The 18,884-nt window shown below is 39.5% G+C and overlaps 1 protein-coding gene across 22 annotated transcripts in view; it reads left to right on the top strand.

The window, feature by feature from the left end:
* Window positions 1-18,884, top strand: part of TBC1D5 (TBC1 domain family member 5) — a 567,716-nt gene that overhangs the window by 399,916 nt on the left and 148,916 nt on the right. For all 22 annotated transcript variants that reach the window (XM_067033841.1, XM_067033850.1, XM_067033846.1 and 19 more), the window contains one exon: window positions 12,779-12,921. In XM_067033841.1, coding sequence (XP_066889942.1) covers window positions 12,779-12,921 — 143 coding nt within the window. The remainder of the gene's footprint in view (window positions 1-12,778; window positions 12,922-18,884) is intronic.

Here is an 18,884-nt window from a genome sequence, read left to right as displayed (position 1 = left end):
GGAATAAACTTGTCATTAGCCCCATCCCCTGTTAAAATGTGTTGTAAAGATAACATACTTATAACAGTTTGGAATTGGTAAAGGGTCAATACATATAGGACCCTCAGTACGTATGGAAAGTAGAATTTCAAATCAATAGAAAAATAATGGATTATTTAATAGTACAATTTTTAGAACTAACTAGCTATTTGGTAAACCATGAAACTGTATCTCTATTTTTGCACCAAAATAAATTCCGGGTAGGTCAGTGATATAAACAAAACTGGAATAAAATTATTATTTTTATATTCTTAGGTGCAATATTCAAATACCCATAAACCATAAAGAAAAAAGTTTGGTAAATTTGACAACATTACAATAAAATTTCTGCCTGGGAAAAGAGACCTCCCTGTAGCCTGAGAGAGATAGAAAAAGAGGTCACTGAAACTTTCTTGGTCCCTGGTAGCTTTTAGGCCCAGAACTGTATTCTGTTATATAACTTTTAAAGTAGGGGCTTCAAACTTGAGCTTGCATCAGAATCACCCAGAGGGCTTGTTCAAATTCTGCCAGGATTTCTGTTTTAGTAGATATGGGTGGGGAATGTCCAAAAATTTGCAGTTTGAAGAAATTCTCAGGTAATGCTGATGCTACTGGTCCAGGGACCACACTTTGAAAACGACTGTTTTACTGTGTTCCCAAATGCCCCCTTTTTTCCTGAGATCATTCACTTCTACTCTTTGTAATCAAAGAGTCCAAAATCAAACTAAAATGTTGAAGTAACATGAAGTAAATCATTTCCTTCTTTCCAAGATATACTGTGCTTTCAAGCACAAAGACCCGTACAGAGACATGTGTAATAACAAAGGGAGAAATCTAAATGCCCTCAAAATAAAAGAACTGGTTGAATCATGATATGTCCACTCAGTGGAATACTGTGCAACCACAAAAAAGGATAAAGTATTTCTATAAATGCTGATTTGGAATGCTCTCCATTTTAACAATCATATTGTTAAATTTTAAAATGCATGGTATAGTATGTTCCCATGTCTGTTTTTAAAAGGCGTTTGCATACCTAAAAGTGCCTCTGTGTTATGGAAGCACATTGGCTGCACTTAGGAAGGTGGATTTGGAGGGAGTGGATCAAGGAATAGTAAGGGAAATTATTTCTCACTGTATGTCCCATTACACGTTAAAATTATTTTTCACCTTGCAAAAAGTTATTCAAAATTAACAAAATAATAACCCCATATAGTTTTCACTGTAAGTCACAGGAAACAGAAGAATTTTGGAAGTGAGAACACTGGTAAGACAGGAGGCTGTAGCCAGAGCAGCATTTCCGCCTTTGAGATCGTGGATTTGTAGCTTCTCAGAACCAGCTCTCAGCCACAGTAACTGCTAGCTGATGTGGAAAGGAAATGAGGATTGTTGATAAAAATAAATTTAAAGTGTTTTACGGGATGTTTTTGTGCTTCATATGTGAGTTGCTTTACAAGCAGATTAATTTATGAATGTATTATGTACCATGATGCCCTCAGTAAGCCGGACTTCACTGAGTTTCTGTTCTCTCCCTTAGCCCAATATACAATCTAGACCTCATAAGTCTTTCTAAAACAGGCTGACCAAAAGTGGCAATTAATTTTTCTTTGTAAGTTCTTAGTTCTCTATAGTTTCCTTAATGAGTTTCCTTGAAAGGAAGCACTCTAAATCTTGTAGGGTCCTGTAGCTGTAATTACCACTGTATTGTATGTAACTGGAGTGCTCCGTGAAATAGCTCATCATGATTTATCAAAATAAGTCCTTCAGAAAGCTCCATTTCTTCTACTCAGAAAAACTTAGTGACCACACAGATGATAGATAGCAAGAGTAGTTACTGTGCATTCTGAGTCTTGTGACTCAGACATGAATGTGAAGAGGTGTTTTTAAAATATAAATCTGAATTAGATATCCTTTAGGGGAATTATAGAGGAGAATTCAGAGGATTATAAAAAAAGTAGGTGGAACACTGAGCTTGGAGCTAAAGTATCACTGTCTAAATCTGCAGTCTGCTTTTGACTGGGGTGTGCTCAGGCTGGGCCATGGGCCTCTGTTGGGACATGCGGGTGCCTGCCTTGCCTGTTTGGACCCATCATTCTGTACTGGAGGCTCAACAAAGTCATCACCTGTCTCTGAAACATGCAGTTTTCCCACAGGTGATTTTAATTCCTATATTCCACAGACCACTTGAAGAAATACCACTTTTAGAGAGTTAAGGCTAATGTTTAGACCATGTATTTGGTAGTACTTCTAGAAATCAAAAAAGTCATATAAATGCATGATATTTGCCATTATCATTATAAATTATGAAATCTACGCATAAGAAAATGCTGCTTTTTTTGCTTGGTGTATATTGTTCCCTATTTTTAAAAAATGTACACATACACACACACACACACACACACACACACACACAGAGTTGATTGTAAAGTTGTTTAGGCACTAAACTTCAGCTGTTAGCTAGGGAGCTAGGGATAAAGTGGAGTAGCCCACCTCTCTTTAACCCTCTTTTGTTCCCATTTTGGTTCCATTACTAGAGAAAGGTAACTGTGACAGTTTGAGTTGGACTATGGGGGTGTTGACTGCCCTTCTCCCTCACTGACTCCTGTCCCCTTGTAAGTCAGCTGGGCCCCATGCAGATACATTCCGCTCTTCATTTATCTGCATTAATGGACAGGAGCCAGGGCACATATAATCCCAAATTGTGGCTAATCCAAAAACAGTTAATACTTGACTTTGAAATGTATTTAGTGGTGTTTTAAATTGTTTTTACCTTCCTAGCTATATTGTGCTAATGTTGCCATTAGTTTGCATTCCCTGAACATACCCTTGTTGATTGGGGCACTTATTGGGGAGGAGGCACAGAAAAATACAAAGTGACTGTGGGAACCCAGATTGGTAGGGCTTTGACTGAATTAGAATTTTACTTTGGATAATTTCCATGTTAATGATTGAAAGTTGTCAGCATCTCATCCTGTCTAGGGCCTAGCACAGTGCCTGCTACAGAGTTGAGTTTCAGGAAATACGTGTTAAATGAAGATCCTGGGTGTTTTTCATAGCAGCCTTACTTATGGTCAGATCAGGGCTAGTCTGAGCCAGGAGAGGAAGTCAGTGAAGGATGTCCACCTCCCTCTCCCCAGCTGTTCCATCTCCAGCTTAGTGAAGTGAGTATTGCCAATCATGGACACTTTTCCAATATGGGGCTGAATTATAGGCTGTTCAACCAGCTGAGCCACAAAGATTAGCTCCTCAGTAGCAGAGACTTAATCCAGGAAGAAAGAAGATATGCTATTCCTTTAAAATGCAAGGAGATAATTTGAAATAGGCACAAAGAGGCTGTGTATTCCTTTCAGTAGAGTATAACTTTCCATAGCAATATAAACCTCTGAAGTAAAATAAACAATAATATAGAGCATGACTTCTTAATTTAAGGTCCATGGATCAGCTGAACTCCTGAAATGGCTTGCACATGAGTATGTGTGTGGATGTGTGTATATTTTAGGGGAGAGGGTTCATCAACTTGATTGAATTCTCAAAGGGGTCCACAACTCCTCTATAATTATATAGAGAATAGAATTTAAGTTTTACTGTTTCATGCTTTCCATAAAGCTTTGTAAAGAGGGAAACAACACACCCATTGCCACTGCCTCTCAATCTTGTCTCCCTTTAGACTTCAGAACTACCCGAGAAAGTAATGTTGTGAAACTGAAACTGTAGCTGGTTCTAGACTAGGCATGGGCGTAGGCCAAGCAGCCTGGAGTCGGTAAAGAAAGACTGAATGAGAAAGTGAATACTGGCCAGGCAATCTAGGACAAGAGAGCGCTGACCTGTGCAAGAAGCCAAGCCACAACCTCTGCAGCAAAATCAGCCTGGAACAGTCAGGACTTGGTCAGTGACTGCTAACTCCCCTATTTTTGCCTGCTTCCAACTCAGGACCAACCAGAGAAAGCTAATATGCTCCCCAAATCAATCACAAATGAGGCTCCTCTTCTGGTCAGCCCAGCGCCATCGTTATAGCCTCCAATCAGGCAGACCTGAAGCCTTCTCTTTGATCCACTATAAAGCTTTCTCACTCCCCTGACTGCTTTTGATCCTTTGCCAAACACAAGTGATGGTAGCTGATTCCCTTGCTATAGCAAGCTTTGAATAAATAGCCTCCGCTTGTCCTTGTTTGGGTGGTCTTCCTTTGTTTCAACTGTGCGTGGAGATCTGAGAGGTTCCAGGGAAACTCCCTTATCCTGAAATCTCTCTTCTACCAGGTCATCGTGGGGCTGGTAGTAATGATACCATTGGGGCAGACGTCTCTTACTGTTTAGCTCTTTTATCTTTCCAGGTGAAACATTTTAAATGCATGTTTTCTTTTAGAGACAGATCCGTCTGAGCATACTGATAGCGCAGAACCTCAGGGTGAGAATGGTTGATGGGTAACACAGAAAAGAAAACACCAAATCGTTGGCCATTCAGCCAGGCTCCCAATGTTGTAGGGCTTCTGCATGGGGAGTAGGAGAGTGCCCTTTTGGGTCCTGGCGGCACTGGGATTCTCTGCCCCTTGTATGCACTGGCCGCTCCCCTCCTTGCAGCTAGCTTATTGGCCGTGTCCTGTCCCATCCCAACTCTCACCTCGTTAGAGCTGATCAGCAGAGAACCCAGGAGAGTCATCAACTCAGGGCTAAACACAGAGGGCCTCAAACTTAAGGGTGTTCACTCTGCCTTCAACTGCAATCGTATGTAGCCATCATAGTAAATTTATGTTTAAAAAACATTGACCTATAAATGTTAACTTTTAAAATGTCACAGTTTTTATGGCCTTGTTCTGGCATTTCTTCATCTTGTAATATACTGGGAGTTAAATAAAATCAGAGTGGCCCAGTTCCTCCTAACCTTTGGGAGGCCTTCTCCCTTTCCCGAATGTCTGTGTCTCTTCTTTTTATTGGATCATGTTTTTATAGTGATGTTTTCCTCGGGGCACGAAGTATAGATATTACTAGAGATAGAATGTTAAGAGAGGTTTGGCTGTGTGTGCTTGGTGTCCCAGCCATTAGACGTTTCATGGCCATTGGTCCACAAAACCAATCAGTAAGCTGATTAGAAGACCCCCACCCAGGACTAAGAGGGGATGTGAACAGAAACCAGAACCTCATGTAGTACTTCTCATACTGTGATCTGTGGATCAGCAGCATCAGCAGCTCCAGGGAACCAGTTCAGAATGCAAACCATGGGGCCCCATCTACATCCCAGAATCGGAACCTGAGACTCTGAGGATGGGTCCTAGCAATCTGCGTTTTAGTAAGCCCTCCAGGCAAGTCTGATGCATACTAAAGTTTGAGACCATTACTCTAGTTAGAAGAGTCATCCAACAGTTTAAGCTTTTTCTCTCCTCCTAGAATAACATTATACACGGCTGCATGGTGGCTTTTAGGAGCCCTGACAGCTGGCACCAAAATGAGTAGGAAACAGGGAACTGTCACCTAGTCCGTGGCTTCCAAAACTTTAATATACACAGAGATCACCTGTAGGTCTGGTTAAAGTGAAGAGTCTGATCCAGTAGGGACTATATTGGGGACCTGGGAGTCTGCATTTCTAACAAGCTCCCCAATGTTGGGGCCGGTCCTAAGATCCCATTTTGAGGACAGGGTCCTAGTAGACTACAGGCCCCAGCTGCAGAGCATCTGAGGTGTAGGCAAGCAGGGAGCCAGAGTACAGGAAGTGAAGGGAGAAGGTCCAAGAGAGAGGGCTTAGGAGGCCCTGATCGATTCCTTCATAGATGTGATCACTTACTATTCAGTATGTGTGTCCAGGGATTGCTACAGAGATGAGAGCAGCCCAGGGGAATGTCAGATGAGTAGCTAGGAAACGTATGAGAGATCAAGGATGCAGGCTCAAGATCAAGAAGATGACTGTTTAACAAGAGCTGACCTGGGAAGGAGGATTCATATTAATTTAGTAAACATTTGTTAACTCCCCTACTCTGTCCAACACCAAATAACCCCAAGGAGCTTGTGATCTGCTGGAGAAGGAAGAGAAACTAAACCAACCTATCAGTAATTAACCCTTTAGCTGGGATCTGTTTATCAGTGCCTTTATCTCTGGACAGTGTGATTGGGGAACAGAATAGATATGTAACCTGCAAACATCAGGCCTGAGTGATGCACTTGTCCTAGCCTCCGAACAGCTAGGCAGGGTCGGGGTGCTTTGTGCGATGGCGGGGAGGGGGAGAAGGAAGAGAGGGCCCGAGAAAACCACCCCCAGAAGGAGCTTACAGCTACAGGTAAGCGGTAAGAAGTCATAGGAAACCAGGCACCGCTGCTGCCTCTTAGGAAGGGGCTCAGTCTGACTCTCTTCATGACGTGTGACAGGTCTGCAGACATGTGGTCTTACGTCCACCCTGAATCACATAGATCCTGATATTTCTTAGTTTAGTGTTATACCTTATGTTAGTTCCTCCAACAATATATATGAGTGTATTAGGAGATTTATGCAGAGGAAATTGAAAAGTGTTATTCAGTGAGGCTAAGATTTCATTGGTATGTGAAATAGCCTATGACAATTTCAAAAAAAAAATAAAGTCGCACAAGGTTTGTTTTGTTTTTTAATGAGTTTCAGATTAGGAAGGATAGGAGCAATTATTTTTAGGAAGCCTGTGTGTGCTCTTTCAGAAAACCGACTTGCTCATAACTCCCTTTCCTGAAGATAAAATGACAGAACAAAGCCTATTTATAGACTTCCTAGAAGTAAGACTTGTTTGTAGTATAAATAAACACTAGTATTCATAGAGCCTAAAATTAATTGTCCCAACGTGACCACCAGCCGTCCATGAATTCTTCATGCTGTTATTCATAGGTCGGAGTGGCTTCCAAGTAATTTTCTCAAGGAGATGGCCAGTAGCTCACTTGTAGTGGAGCCCAAGTAAGTGATTGGGTGGAGAGATTACTTCTTAGCAGCTTTTACCCCCATGTTCTCTTGAGTCAGGGCTGTGATTCCAGCTGCACCCTGGTTGGAGTGTATAATAGGATTCTCAGTGAGAGCACATCCTATTCATACCACTAAATCGATATTGGAGTATGACCACCTTTCAATAGCTTTATTTGAACTTGCTGGTAAGTCATACATCCTAAAATTACTCATCGATATACCATACTTGTAATCCAAATGGCAGGTCTACCTCTGAAAGAAGTGTGTGTGTGTGTGTGTGTGTGTGTGTGTGTGTGTGTGTGTGTGTGAGAGAGAGAGAGAGAGAGAGAGAGAGAAGGAGAGAGAGGGAGAGAGAGAGAACGTTCAAGGATTATACAGCCTCAAGACATGTGATGGTCATCCTCTGTGTCCCACACTCTCAGAGAATCTTGAACCTCTGAAAAAACATAGATACACAAGGCTCTGCTTTCCATGCAGGCTATTTTTGCAAAGGATGTATTATAGTTGTTCTGACAAAACAACTTCAGACCCTTGCCAAAGAGAATAAATTACAGTACGAATGGGTGATACTTATTAGGAACTTATTTTTGCAATAAGAAACCTTCCTTAATAAAGGGCTATGTACTGCCCACCGAAGAACAGAGAATTTTCCCCGAAGTCAAAAATACGCTTTCAACAGTTCGTGTACTTATCCTGTGGGGGTTGTTAAGGTTAACACGTGTTCCCAGAAAGCCAAATTCAAGCTGGCTTCAACCTGTGTATTACAAGGAGCACTTAGAAAGCAAATTTGACTTCCTTAAAGATAATAACTAATTTGAAGTTGCAGTTCCTTCTGTTTTTGCAGCAGAGTTTGATGGGCTTGAAGTATTCAGATCTTTCTGTAACACATGCAGATCCCAAATATTTTTAAGAAGACCAAATTGAAATAGATTGAAGAAATAGCCAACAGGCTAAGCATCTTCCAATAATGTATTCTGCAGAGCTGTCAGAAGAAGAATAAACGTGAAATTGGTGGGAAAAAATGATTTATTTTGGCTTCCATCTTTTGTGGCTTTGCTCTCCAAAGAAGTTAGAATTACAGATGAGAATGCCTTGTGACCCGAATTATAATAACTACAATATTTGGTTCTAATTTTAAGACTGTTTTCACAGAGTTGACATAAAGGAAAACTCAGGGTAAATTAATTCAAAAAGAACTGAGTACAAAGGAACCCAGTATAAGAAGAGCCTAAATTCAGTCAAGGGAGGTGGCAGGCACAAAGATGGGAACTTTTGATTTGCTTTTGTTTTTCTCTGACACAAACACAGAATTTGGATTCTGTGTTTCTTCTCTACCAGGCATGGATTATTTAAAAATTAACTGTTAGTTTTGAAAAGTACAAGTGAACAGAAAGCAAAAGACAAAATTAATATCATTAAACAAAACTCTAACATTGCTCTTTTGTGTTCCAATATGCTTACCCAGTGATCACAGGTTACTCAAGATGCCCCTATAGTGTTTGTTAAATTAAATTGAATATACCTTTTCCATTTTACTTGTTCTTCCAAAGTGGCTGTACCCCTATCTCAGAAGAAAAAAGAAATGAAGATCTAGTGTATAAATTGCTTTCTGCGTGTATAACCCACTGCAGCCATGTTGGATTAAGGCTATGTTTATTTAAGCCTCAGTCAAATTGTTTATTTAAACCTCAGTCAAATTGGTCATTTTCATAAACTGATCAGTAAAAAATGTGTTTCTCTTGGTGTTTCCATAGGTCATTCACCAAGCAATAACACCATCAGGAATCACTGATCCCCAGGGGATAGCAGCTTAATTACACAGAAATTTAAAACTGAGAATAGTGGCATAAGTGCAGACATAGAGACTGTCCTGTCTTTGGGCGGTTTATTATTAAATTTAATACGTCAGAAGGTCTTTTGGGTTTGTGTAGACTTTAATTACTAAGTAAGTCTGGTAAAAAATGAATTATTGTATTATCGCAAGTGATACAAGGTATAGGTTACGAGCATTGCAATCTGCAGGTGTAACATATGTAAAGCAAGATTAATAGTATCAAGCAATTAAACTGAAGCTAAAAGAAAGGTTTAATGCTACCCTTAAGTGTAACTTAAACTCTTGCTAAATATTTTTAACTGCAATAGAAGCATGTTAATTTTACGAGTGACTTCTTTACAGGACTTCATTTCCTAGAGTAAGTTTTCCTTTCTAGGAATGCAAAAGCATACTGAAATAGTTTCTATTGGTAACTCATTCCATAAAGAACTGATTTTTTTCTTGGTTTTTAAGCTCAATGAAGAAAGTCCAAAATAGCACAGGAAATTTTGTGTGTGGTGAATATATGTATGAACTAAACCCAGTTGGGATAAAAATGATTAAATTATTGATAAGGTCATTGTTGGTCCCAAAGCGTTCCATTAGTCATACAGTGTACTGCTTAAATATTCTGAGAATTTGGCCTTAATTTTCCTATAATTGCAGATAAAATAGAGGAATCTATATTTTGCTTTAATGTAATATCCTTGCATGTACAACTTATTAACAGTTTTATATAAAAGAAACTTGCTAGGCACCTATTTTCCTTCTGTGTTTCTGGGGTTTTTTTCCACTTCCTGAATTATTTTTATGCTGCCATTAACCAGATAAATTCCTGTATTTCCAATTTAGCCACCTTTCCTTGTCAGTAGTGTGACAGGTGGCTTTACAGTGAGTTTAACAAGACCCTGGTAGACACGTAAAGCACTTAACAAAGTGTATAGAGCTCTTTACAGAGAACTTTCTGGCTCACGCTCTCTCTCTCTCTCTGTATTCCTCTCTGTGTCTCTGTCTCTGTCTCTCTCTCTCTCTCTCTCTCTCTCACACACACACACACACACACACACACACATTTATACACTTTGGTCCTTGCCCTGGAATTATTTACCAGTGTACTTGGCAAGGTGAAACGTCAATAATAAAGCAATGTAAAATATTTATAAAGCGGCACATCACAGATGACGCATTAAATATAAAAGTACTGAAGACGTACATTCGGTGTGGTTTTGAAGGCATGTTTTATTCACTGTAGATTGCTAGGTGTCTGCAGTCCCCACTCCTGACAGCTCTGCGGTGGCAACTGCTGCACATATGTATCTGCAGGGTCATTTTTGAAGCTAAGCTAACACAACCCCAAATGGCAGGAAAGCTGCAAGAGAAGGGGTTTGGGAAATAACTGGACATTTTGTTATAGAAATAATAGGAATATTGATTATTTCTGAAAACTAGGCTCCTTTGTTTTCGATGCATTAATGCTCTGTGATGTAACCAAAGATGTGATTGTCCATAAGAAAATGAGAGGAACTTGAACTTTAAGGAAGAAGGAAAAAGATAGCATTGTATTCTCATCTGTGGTGTGTATTAACCTTCATTAGTTTTGGGGGTTTTTTTGGATAAATGATGTTTATTGTAATGTGATGTCACCGTTTTTCAAAAGGCATTTTGCTTTCAATAGGAGATAGCCTGGAAAACACACAGAAAAAATGTTCTCTGCACATAAGAAGGCCTAGCAAAAGCAATGTCTTTTGGGAAACAGCAGCAGCAGTTACGAAATGGGCTTATTCAGATAAGGAAAGCATTAAAATAACCTCCAGGAGGGAAGGGGCCACATTCAGGGCACAGTATTGTTTTGTGGGTGTGATCCTTGAGTTTTGTACTGGCATCCAGATTTGAACCAGGAGGAATCACTTAAATGTCAGAATTTGCAGTTTTCAAATTGCCAAAATTTGCCTATCCATCAAACCAAGATAATTCTTATTTATTTATTTACTTATGTTTTTCAGCATTACTGAGGTATAATTGACACATACAATTGTAGGATATTTAGCATACGTCATTGTGATTTGATGTACGTGCACATTGTGAAAAGATTCCTCCATCTATTTAATTAACATAGCCATGATCTCACATATTTATCTTTTTTTTTTGGTGAGAACACTTAAGTTCTTTCTTTTTTAGTAAATTTCAATGATACGATACAGTGTTACCAACTGTGGTCACCATGTTATACATTAGCCCCTCATCAGTTTTTTTCATTGATGAATGTTTCATCAGTTGTGTCACTTGGATAACTGAATAACCATGTTCTATGTGATTTTAGTTACTTACTAATGCAGATATAGTTATCAGTTTAAAGGTCCTTTAAACAGGTCCCTCCCCCAGATGGTTTAATCTCGGTACTTTTTGCTTTGCCCATTCTCTGGTTCCCCAGCACTCTTTGCAAGACCAGTTAATTGTTTGTAATTAAGAAGAGCAACCTGTTTAATTTAGGGATATTTTGGTACTTCTTAAAACAGTAAATATTAGCATTTGTAATTTGAAAGAATTAGAAGTGTGTGAGAAATAATGTTTCATTCTAAACCACATAAATACAGGCATATTAGACAAAATATACATAAATATTTTTTGTTAGTCACCTCTCATATATTAGCAGTGAGTTAAGAATTGAAAGGTAGATAAAAATCTAAGCAATACTGTAACATTTTTTAAATGATAAATGTCATTTAGACATTAAATTTCTTCCTGAAAAATTGAGTAACATAAGATGAAGTTGAAAATACACTTTAATTATTCTGTTGATTAATTTGGTAATATGAATAAAAGAACTCAAATATTTGATCATATGGTTCCTAATAAACTGTGATACATATGTGTGATTATACACTATTTTGTCACAACTTTTTGATTCCTCAAATGTAATACTCCCTGAAAAAAAAGCAGTATTTGAATTTTTTTTTTTTGGCCTCACTTTAACCTCACAGATGGTTATATTTGGTTTTGAATTTTGCAAGGAGGTAATATCTCTTGACTAATTTTTAAAGAATCTCCTCTATTCTGTACTATTTAGTAGTACTAGAAATTTAGAATTTTTGAGTCTTTGCTGTGTGCCAGAATTCACATAGATTTCTAGCTGAAGTTCCTAGAGAAAGGCTTGTGTAAGGAAATTATAGCCATATATATAAAATTAGAAGTAAATGGATAAAATATATCAAAGTGAATTATTTTAATTTTCTTGTAAGAATTAGATATAAATAGCTTAGCATTTGCTCAGAGTCTGAGGTGTTACTATTTATGATATAGAATTATAGACAGACCTTGTTTAGTATTCCTATTAGCTTCTTATGTCTGCTCTGTAGCATCAGTGTCCATTTTCCTGGCCATAAAACGACTGTGCTTTGAAAACTACCCTAGAAAGATAACCTCACTGATAAGGTATATCTATTCTGAAGTTAAAAATTAAGTATCATTTATGTTTCATTTGAAATAACCGTTTACGCTTGACAAAAATAGATATCTTTTGTTTTTTCCACATTTAATTTTAAAATGAATATTTTTACATAGGAGTGAAATGTGAGAATGCAGTTTTCTGTTTGGCTGTAGTAATTTGTCATATGACCATTTGCAAAAGTCTAGTTAACAAAAAAAGGTCAGTAATGATATAAAATTTTGGAATATTGTTATTTTTTAATTCATAACCTTACATATGAGGCAACTATCAAACTACGTTCATTTTTCTCTTTGCCTTTTTGAGATTTGTGATTTCTAATACATATGAAAGATTTCTACCCTTTTCAAATATCATACTTGTGTTTTATACATATAGGAATAAAGTTTAATGATTGTGGCCTAGTTATAAAATTACAAAACTCATTTGAAAGCTTAAAACTTGGATTTCACTGTATTATATTTTTGATATATAATATTTGCTCAGTGTGATCAGTTAAAAATTATAATTTTTTCACAGTCACAGGAGAAAATGATTCCTCTTTATATTACTCTCAAAAGTACTATTTTCTGAATTTGGGTTTTGTTTCTTCCCAGACGGTGGGTACGGCTGCTGTTTGGACGAGAGTTCCCCCTGCAGGATCTTCTGGTGGTCTGGGATGCCTTGTTTGCAGATGGCCTCAGCCTGAGTTTGGTTGATTATATCTTCATAGCCATGTTACTCTACATCCGAGATGCTTGTAAGTGTTAATGACCTTGCTGACATTCAACTAAGTGGTCCTGATTTTTTAAATTGTGTTTCTTAAATATACTTTATCTTTTATTTTGAATTACCATACCTACATTTTTATAGTAGGCAGTATATTGGAGTTTCAAAGGAACATACTAAATATGCTTTCTGTTAGTTAACCATGTACATATTGGGAGATGTGGGTGATTTTATCTTGAGAGAATTGGAATATTCTTCAGAACCCTTTTTCTAAAGACTTTACTCCTGCTTTAATCTCATCATTACACACATTTGTGAAACATACATATAAAAAGCCAGTATTTCAGATATGTTTAGAGCTCCACCTTCTGACAGGTAGGGAGTATTCAGGAATATTTATCAGGAGCTTGGAGCTGTTTTTATAGTATCTACAACTTGCCAATAAAAATTAAATATTACATTTAAAGATATTTTAACTTCTTCTCAGTTGTATTTTGGCCAAATGTATTTCTCAGTGGAGTGCCAAATGGCAGATGTATTCCCACCTCATCAGATCTACCTGCTTGCCAAGCTGGAAAGCCAGTGCCTAACCCTTTAGAATGGTCCGATAATCCTCCGCCTGAAGAAAATAGCAAAGCATGTTTTAAATTTCAAAATACCTCAAATTGTTTTCCTTCTCAAAAAAATAACCACAGTTCACAAAACCAGATTTGTAAGCCAAAATATAATTAGGAAAGATTGCACAAAGGGATGATGAAGTAGGAAATAAAAAACTACCATAAGAGTAGGACTTTGTCAGAACATAAACTATTTGGAGTCATTCATAATCTTGACTGTTAAATTGCTGTGTGGTTCTCTTGCTTTGTTCATTAAATGCCAGTTGTGCCAGATGCTGTTGTTATGCCTCTGGTAACACTAATAATATTCTTTAAATTTTAGATTATACTTTTTAAATTCCCCCCAAATTACTTGAATGAGTAAGTGACAGGAGCACCACATTTTATCCAAAACTTGTGGTTTTCTTCTGTTCCTTGAAGGTAAGATAGTTTGGGTATTGACATACAAAGTGAAAAGTTCCTTCTTTCTGAGTCAGAGCTAAACCGAGAAGAACATGGAAATCTTAAGAGGAAACATCTAGTAAGTAGAGATGAATGTTTGGGTAGATTTGAGGGATGCTGTTGATAGATTTTAGAATATTTAATGCTAATCTCCCATTTTAAAATGGCATGATTTTTATAAAATGTAAGTAATAAAAATCAAAAGGAATGAGAAGCCACTTTTATTTTTTAAAATGCTTTTGGATAATATTTTCACAAAATTTTCCAAGTCAAACCACTATCGAAATATATTCTGATTTTCTGTAGTCTTAAACATTTGAATATTTACTCTTTTCTTACTTTGGTGCATCACAACTATATTTTTAATTTAATCACCCTGTTCCCTGTGCTAAGATCTACTTTTAAAAATTAATTTAATAAAACTGGCAGTTTTTGGCAGCTGAAGCCTTTGTACATTTTTAATCCCTGCTCTGATGACCTTATCAAACACATAGGCAAAAGTGAAAAAAATGCAGGAGTAATGAAGTTTTTTATTTCAATATGAAGTCCAAGTTATTTAAATTTGCTTATTTAAATCCATAACAGTGGATGAGATTTCCTAAAAATAGGATGACTATTTATTAAGTATTTAAGGGGCACTGCCCCTGTCCTCAAGAAGTTTACCAACTAGTAGGAAGGACTGACATCATTAATTTCAAACTGACATGTCTGGAACTGTGGCTGAGGTATGGATGGGCAGCATGAAAGTTTACAGGAGGGGCACCGAGCTCCCCTCTGGGCAGGCTGTGTGACTAGAGAAAACGCTATAGATGTTGGCAAGCGAAATACGGGATCTACGTTCCAGGCAGAAGGAACAGCATGAGCAAAGAAGCTAGTGTGTGTGTGTTTCTACCACTGTCTGGTATCCTGAGAGTGCAAAAGGAGAGTGACTAGCAGGTTATGAGGCTGAAGGAGTCAAGAGAATGAGATCGTGATGAGAGTCCTTATCCTGGACGTGACAGGAAACTGCTGAAAGGTTCAAAGCAGCAGTGTGGACAGTGTTAGGTCACTGTCAGCCATGTGGAAATAGACTTGAAGCAGACAAGACTGGAGCAAGGACATCAGATTAAAAGTTATGACCATAGTCCAAGGGAAAAACAGTGGATTGAAGAAATCTTCAGAACTGAAGTCAGCATGTCTTGGGGATTAAATCGAATGGGTGAGAGAGAACAGGAAGTTCTCCCTCATGAGCCCCGGCTTGGAGAGCTGAGTAATCTGTATGACTTGGAGAGGAAAGGGAAGGATTAGCAGGTTGGGGGAATGGGTATGATTGAGTTTGGGCCATGCTGAATTTGAGATGTCTGTAAGAAATCAGTACCTGAAGATTGGAAAATAAAGCTCACTGTCAGTGTCAAGGCTACAGATTTATTTTTGCAAATGGTGAATAGGTACATGTTCGTTAAAGCCGCAACAGTGGATGTGATCTCCCAAGAATAGAGGGACCATATATCCCAGTTTATATGGAACAGTCTCAGTTTACACTTGCTAATCGAGAGTAATAGTTGTTCATACTGCCTTCTTTCACTCTCAGAGGCATCCCATAGAGGTCATAAGAATTATATGGTCAGTCTAGCTAAGGTGGGTGCTTACAGAAAGAGAAGGTGGCAAAGGTATTTAATATCAGTATTTAAGAGACACCAGAGAAGGAAGAGCTTGTGTTGTAACTTCACAAAGCTGTTATATGAGCGAGGGAAGCAGCAGGGGTCGGGAGTGCTGAGGTACAGTAAGGTAAGGCTGGAAAGAAAGGTCCACCTGTGGAGGGACAGTCGTTGGAGACCCCACCGAAGTGAACTCGGCGGACTTGAGGAGCAGAAGCTGGATTATGGTAGGTTGAAGGGTAACAGGACAGCTCAGAACTACAATAGCCTTTTCTACAGTTTTTGTTGTTATTTTATGTACACGTTACATTTCGACTAAAAGTCAACTAAATAAAAAAGAAAGAATGCAGAGAGAGCGTGTGCAGAGTAATCTTTAAAGAAAGTCAACAGGGAAGGGAAGAAGAAAGATGTAACTAGAGGTTGGTGAGGGGACCAGGAAGATTTGATGGCTGCCTGTAGAGGGAAACAGGGCCCCTGGAGGTGGGAGAGCTGCGGAGAATTTCGTTCTCAGACCAGAGTCTGAGCACCTCCTTAAAGGGTCAGCGCTACTTTTTCCCTTCTGTTCTTTGAGTAGGATTTATGAAAAGTTGAATTATCCTGTTCATTTGAAGTTTTTACTGTTTATGATTTGTTCTTCACACCCACTCTTGTACCTGCCAGTGAGAGACAGGATTTTGTCTGTCTTAGTTTGCCTACTGTATCCCAGCATCTAGAACAGGGCCCAATGCATAGTAATCCTCCTGACACCTATTTTTTGAGTGAAATAATTGAAGAAACAGGGGCCTAGACTAGGCAGTGGCATAAGGTCGGGAGTCCTGTGGAAGGAGGCACCAGGCAGATTTCAGAAGTAGACCGGTTTCTAGGAGAAGGTGCCTGATAAAGGACGAGGCCAGGCTGTCTGCTGTGAATGGGGCAGGGCAGGGCTTGAGGGGAATGACTGGGAAGTGCTGGGGAGGTGGCTGCCCAAGACCTACATGAGCCCACAAGCTGTTGAAGAGCCTGCAGAGACACGTGGGCAGTGGCACCCAGTGGTGCTCACTGGGCAAGACCCAAAGAGGCAGATAGTGGTTCAGGCTTCACATGAGGCCCACATCCAGCTGAAAGGAGGCAAGAGGTGGGGGGCGTTGAGTACATCTTAAGAGAGAGGTTCAGGATGTGTAGGGAGAGAAGCGTGGCCAGAAAGAGACTGCTGTAAAATCAGAGTATCAAGGGATTTACAGGAAGCATGCGAGAGCTGAAAGCATCAGAGGTTGTGGTCAAACGAGAGGACATGGAGCAGTTCTCGGTGTGACCAGGGTGGTCAAAGTCAGTAAAGGGGGGAAGGAAGTCACTGAGGAGATCAAGGGATTGGGAAGGAGCTGGGCTTTTTGTTTGGTCCTCCAGGGACACTTCATTGAGAATCATGATAGGAAAAATGTATAGAAGGAGCACAGTGAGGCCAGCAGTGGAAGCATCCCATAAATGCAGAAGAGTGACCAAGGAAACAACTTTTATTCAGTCAATCATTTATTCAAAGCATCGACCATTCAACCAGTATTTATTGAGCGCCTGCTCTTTGCCGGCCATCCTGGTGCCTCCACAACACTAATGAAGGGGAAGGAGGGAAGTATAGATACATGGCATGAACTTCAGAGGAAGAGGCATCTTTATGGAATGAGAGGAAGCAATGGCTCACAGACAGAATCAGGGAGCGAGGTGCCCCCCACCATCACCCCTGGAGGTTTCAGGGGCAGCAGTGGTCAGGAGGGCAAAGCTCAAAGGGGAAGGTGTTGTTCCTCAGAGAGGATTGGGAGGGGGCAGAGTAGCAGGAAGAAGACACAGAACAGGATCGGGCAGAACACATGGGAGGGCAGTACTGATCAGATGAGACCGCATCTTAGGCCAGGGTCAAGAACAAGAGGAAGATGGGTAATTTGCTATCCTGTGCGTTCCAAATGGAACATTGGTGTCGAGTTTTTATTCCATCTCCATGGATTCTGACTCATGATGCCCTGCTTGGGGCATCCAGAATGCTGATGTTCCATTGCACCCAGTCGTCTTCAAGCTCAAAAAGTGTTAACCGAACACCACTGTACAAGGCTCTGGGCATGACGTGTGCTCTCTTGGAGCTATAGGTGATGTATTTGTAGCTCAAGGAGTGTTGCTGTGGTGGAAACTAAAGAGCCTTCCTTCAGTGACGGCACTCCTTACTTGGGGCCCCTGCTTCCTAGGGGTTCAATGGAGGGCTTCATCTTGATGCTATGCATAATATCCAGTAGGTGTGCGGTGCCCTGAGTCAAGGGTGTCTAGCCTTCATCATCGTCTCAAAGGAATATGTCACCCAAAAAACAGTTCAGATCCACCACATCTAGTCCAAAATCCTGATTTTACAGGCTCAGGTAATGAGGGCTTTTATGAATTGAATTGTATATTTAATCCAAAAAGATATCTTGAAGACCTAACCCCTAGTACTTCAGAGTATGACCTTAGTTGGAGATAGATTGTTGCAGATGTAAGTAGTTAAGAGGACGTCCTACTGGAGTGGGAGGACTCTGATGCAATATGACTGGTGTCCTTGTAAGAAGACGAAAATTTGTACACAAACGTTCACAGAGAGAAGACAGTGTGAGGACACATGGGGAGAATAATGCCATATGAAGGCAGGGCAGAGATTGAAGTGATGCATCTACAAGCCAAGGAATGGCAAGGATTTCCAGCTGTCACCAGAAGCTGTGAGAAGGGCATAGAACAGATTGTCCCTCAGAGACTCTCAGAAGGAGCAAACCGTGCCAACACTAGAAGCTAGAAGAGGCAGGAAGGATTCTTTCCTACAGATGTGAGAGGGACCATGGCCCTGCCAAGACCTTGATTTCAGACTTTCAGACTCCAGAACTGTTAGTACATTTCTGTTGTTTTCCACCATCCATCTTTTGGTACTTCGTTACAGCAGCCCTAGCAAACTAATACAATTCCCTTGGCAGTTAAGTCATTGAAAACAATCATACTCAGTCTGTGGGGTTAGATCCCAGTGTCCTTGCTTAGTTCTCATTTTACCCATTTCACCATCAGCATCTCATATTTAATTTTTAACAAAAGTATTTGTATAAGTTTCTTTATTCACCTTGAAAAAAGGTTTCATTCTCTTTGAAAATAATTCAGTCAGCCCAGTACAATATTCAACCACTTAATAAATTTCATAGAAACAGCATGTTCTTTATGAGACCTCAGAGATGGAGCCCAACCTCCATGTTGAGAGGTAGGAAATGAGCTCTAGGCCACCAGGCTGATGTCAGGCAGACTGGTGCTCACATCACCTTTAA

Source organism: Kogia breviceps, chromosome 5 (genome assembly GCF_026419965.1).
Source record: "Kogia breviceps isolate mKogBre1 chromosome 5, mKogBre1 haplotype 1, whole genome shotgun sequence".
Lineage (NCBI taxonomy): Eukaryota > Metazoa > Chordata > Mammalia > Artiodactyla > Physeteridae > Kogia > Kogia breviceps.
Note: the sequence above shows the minus strand (reverse complement) of the source record. Positions and strands in the feature narration are given on the sequence as shown.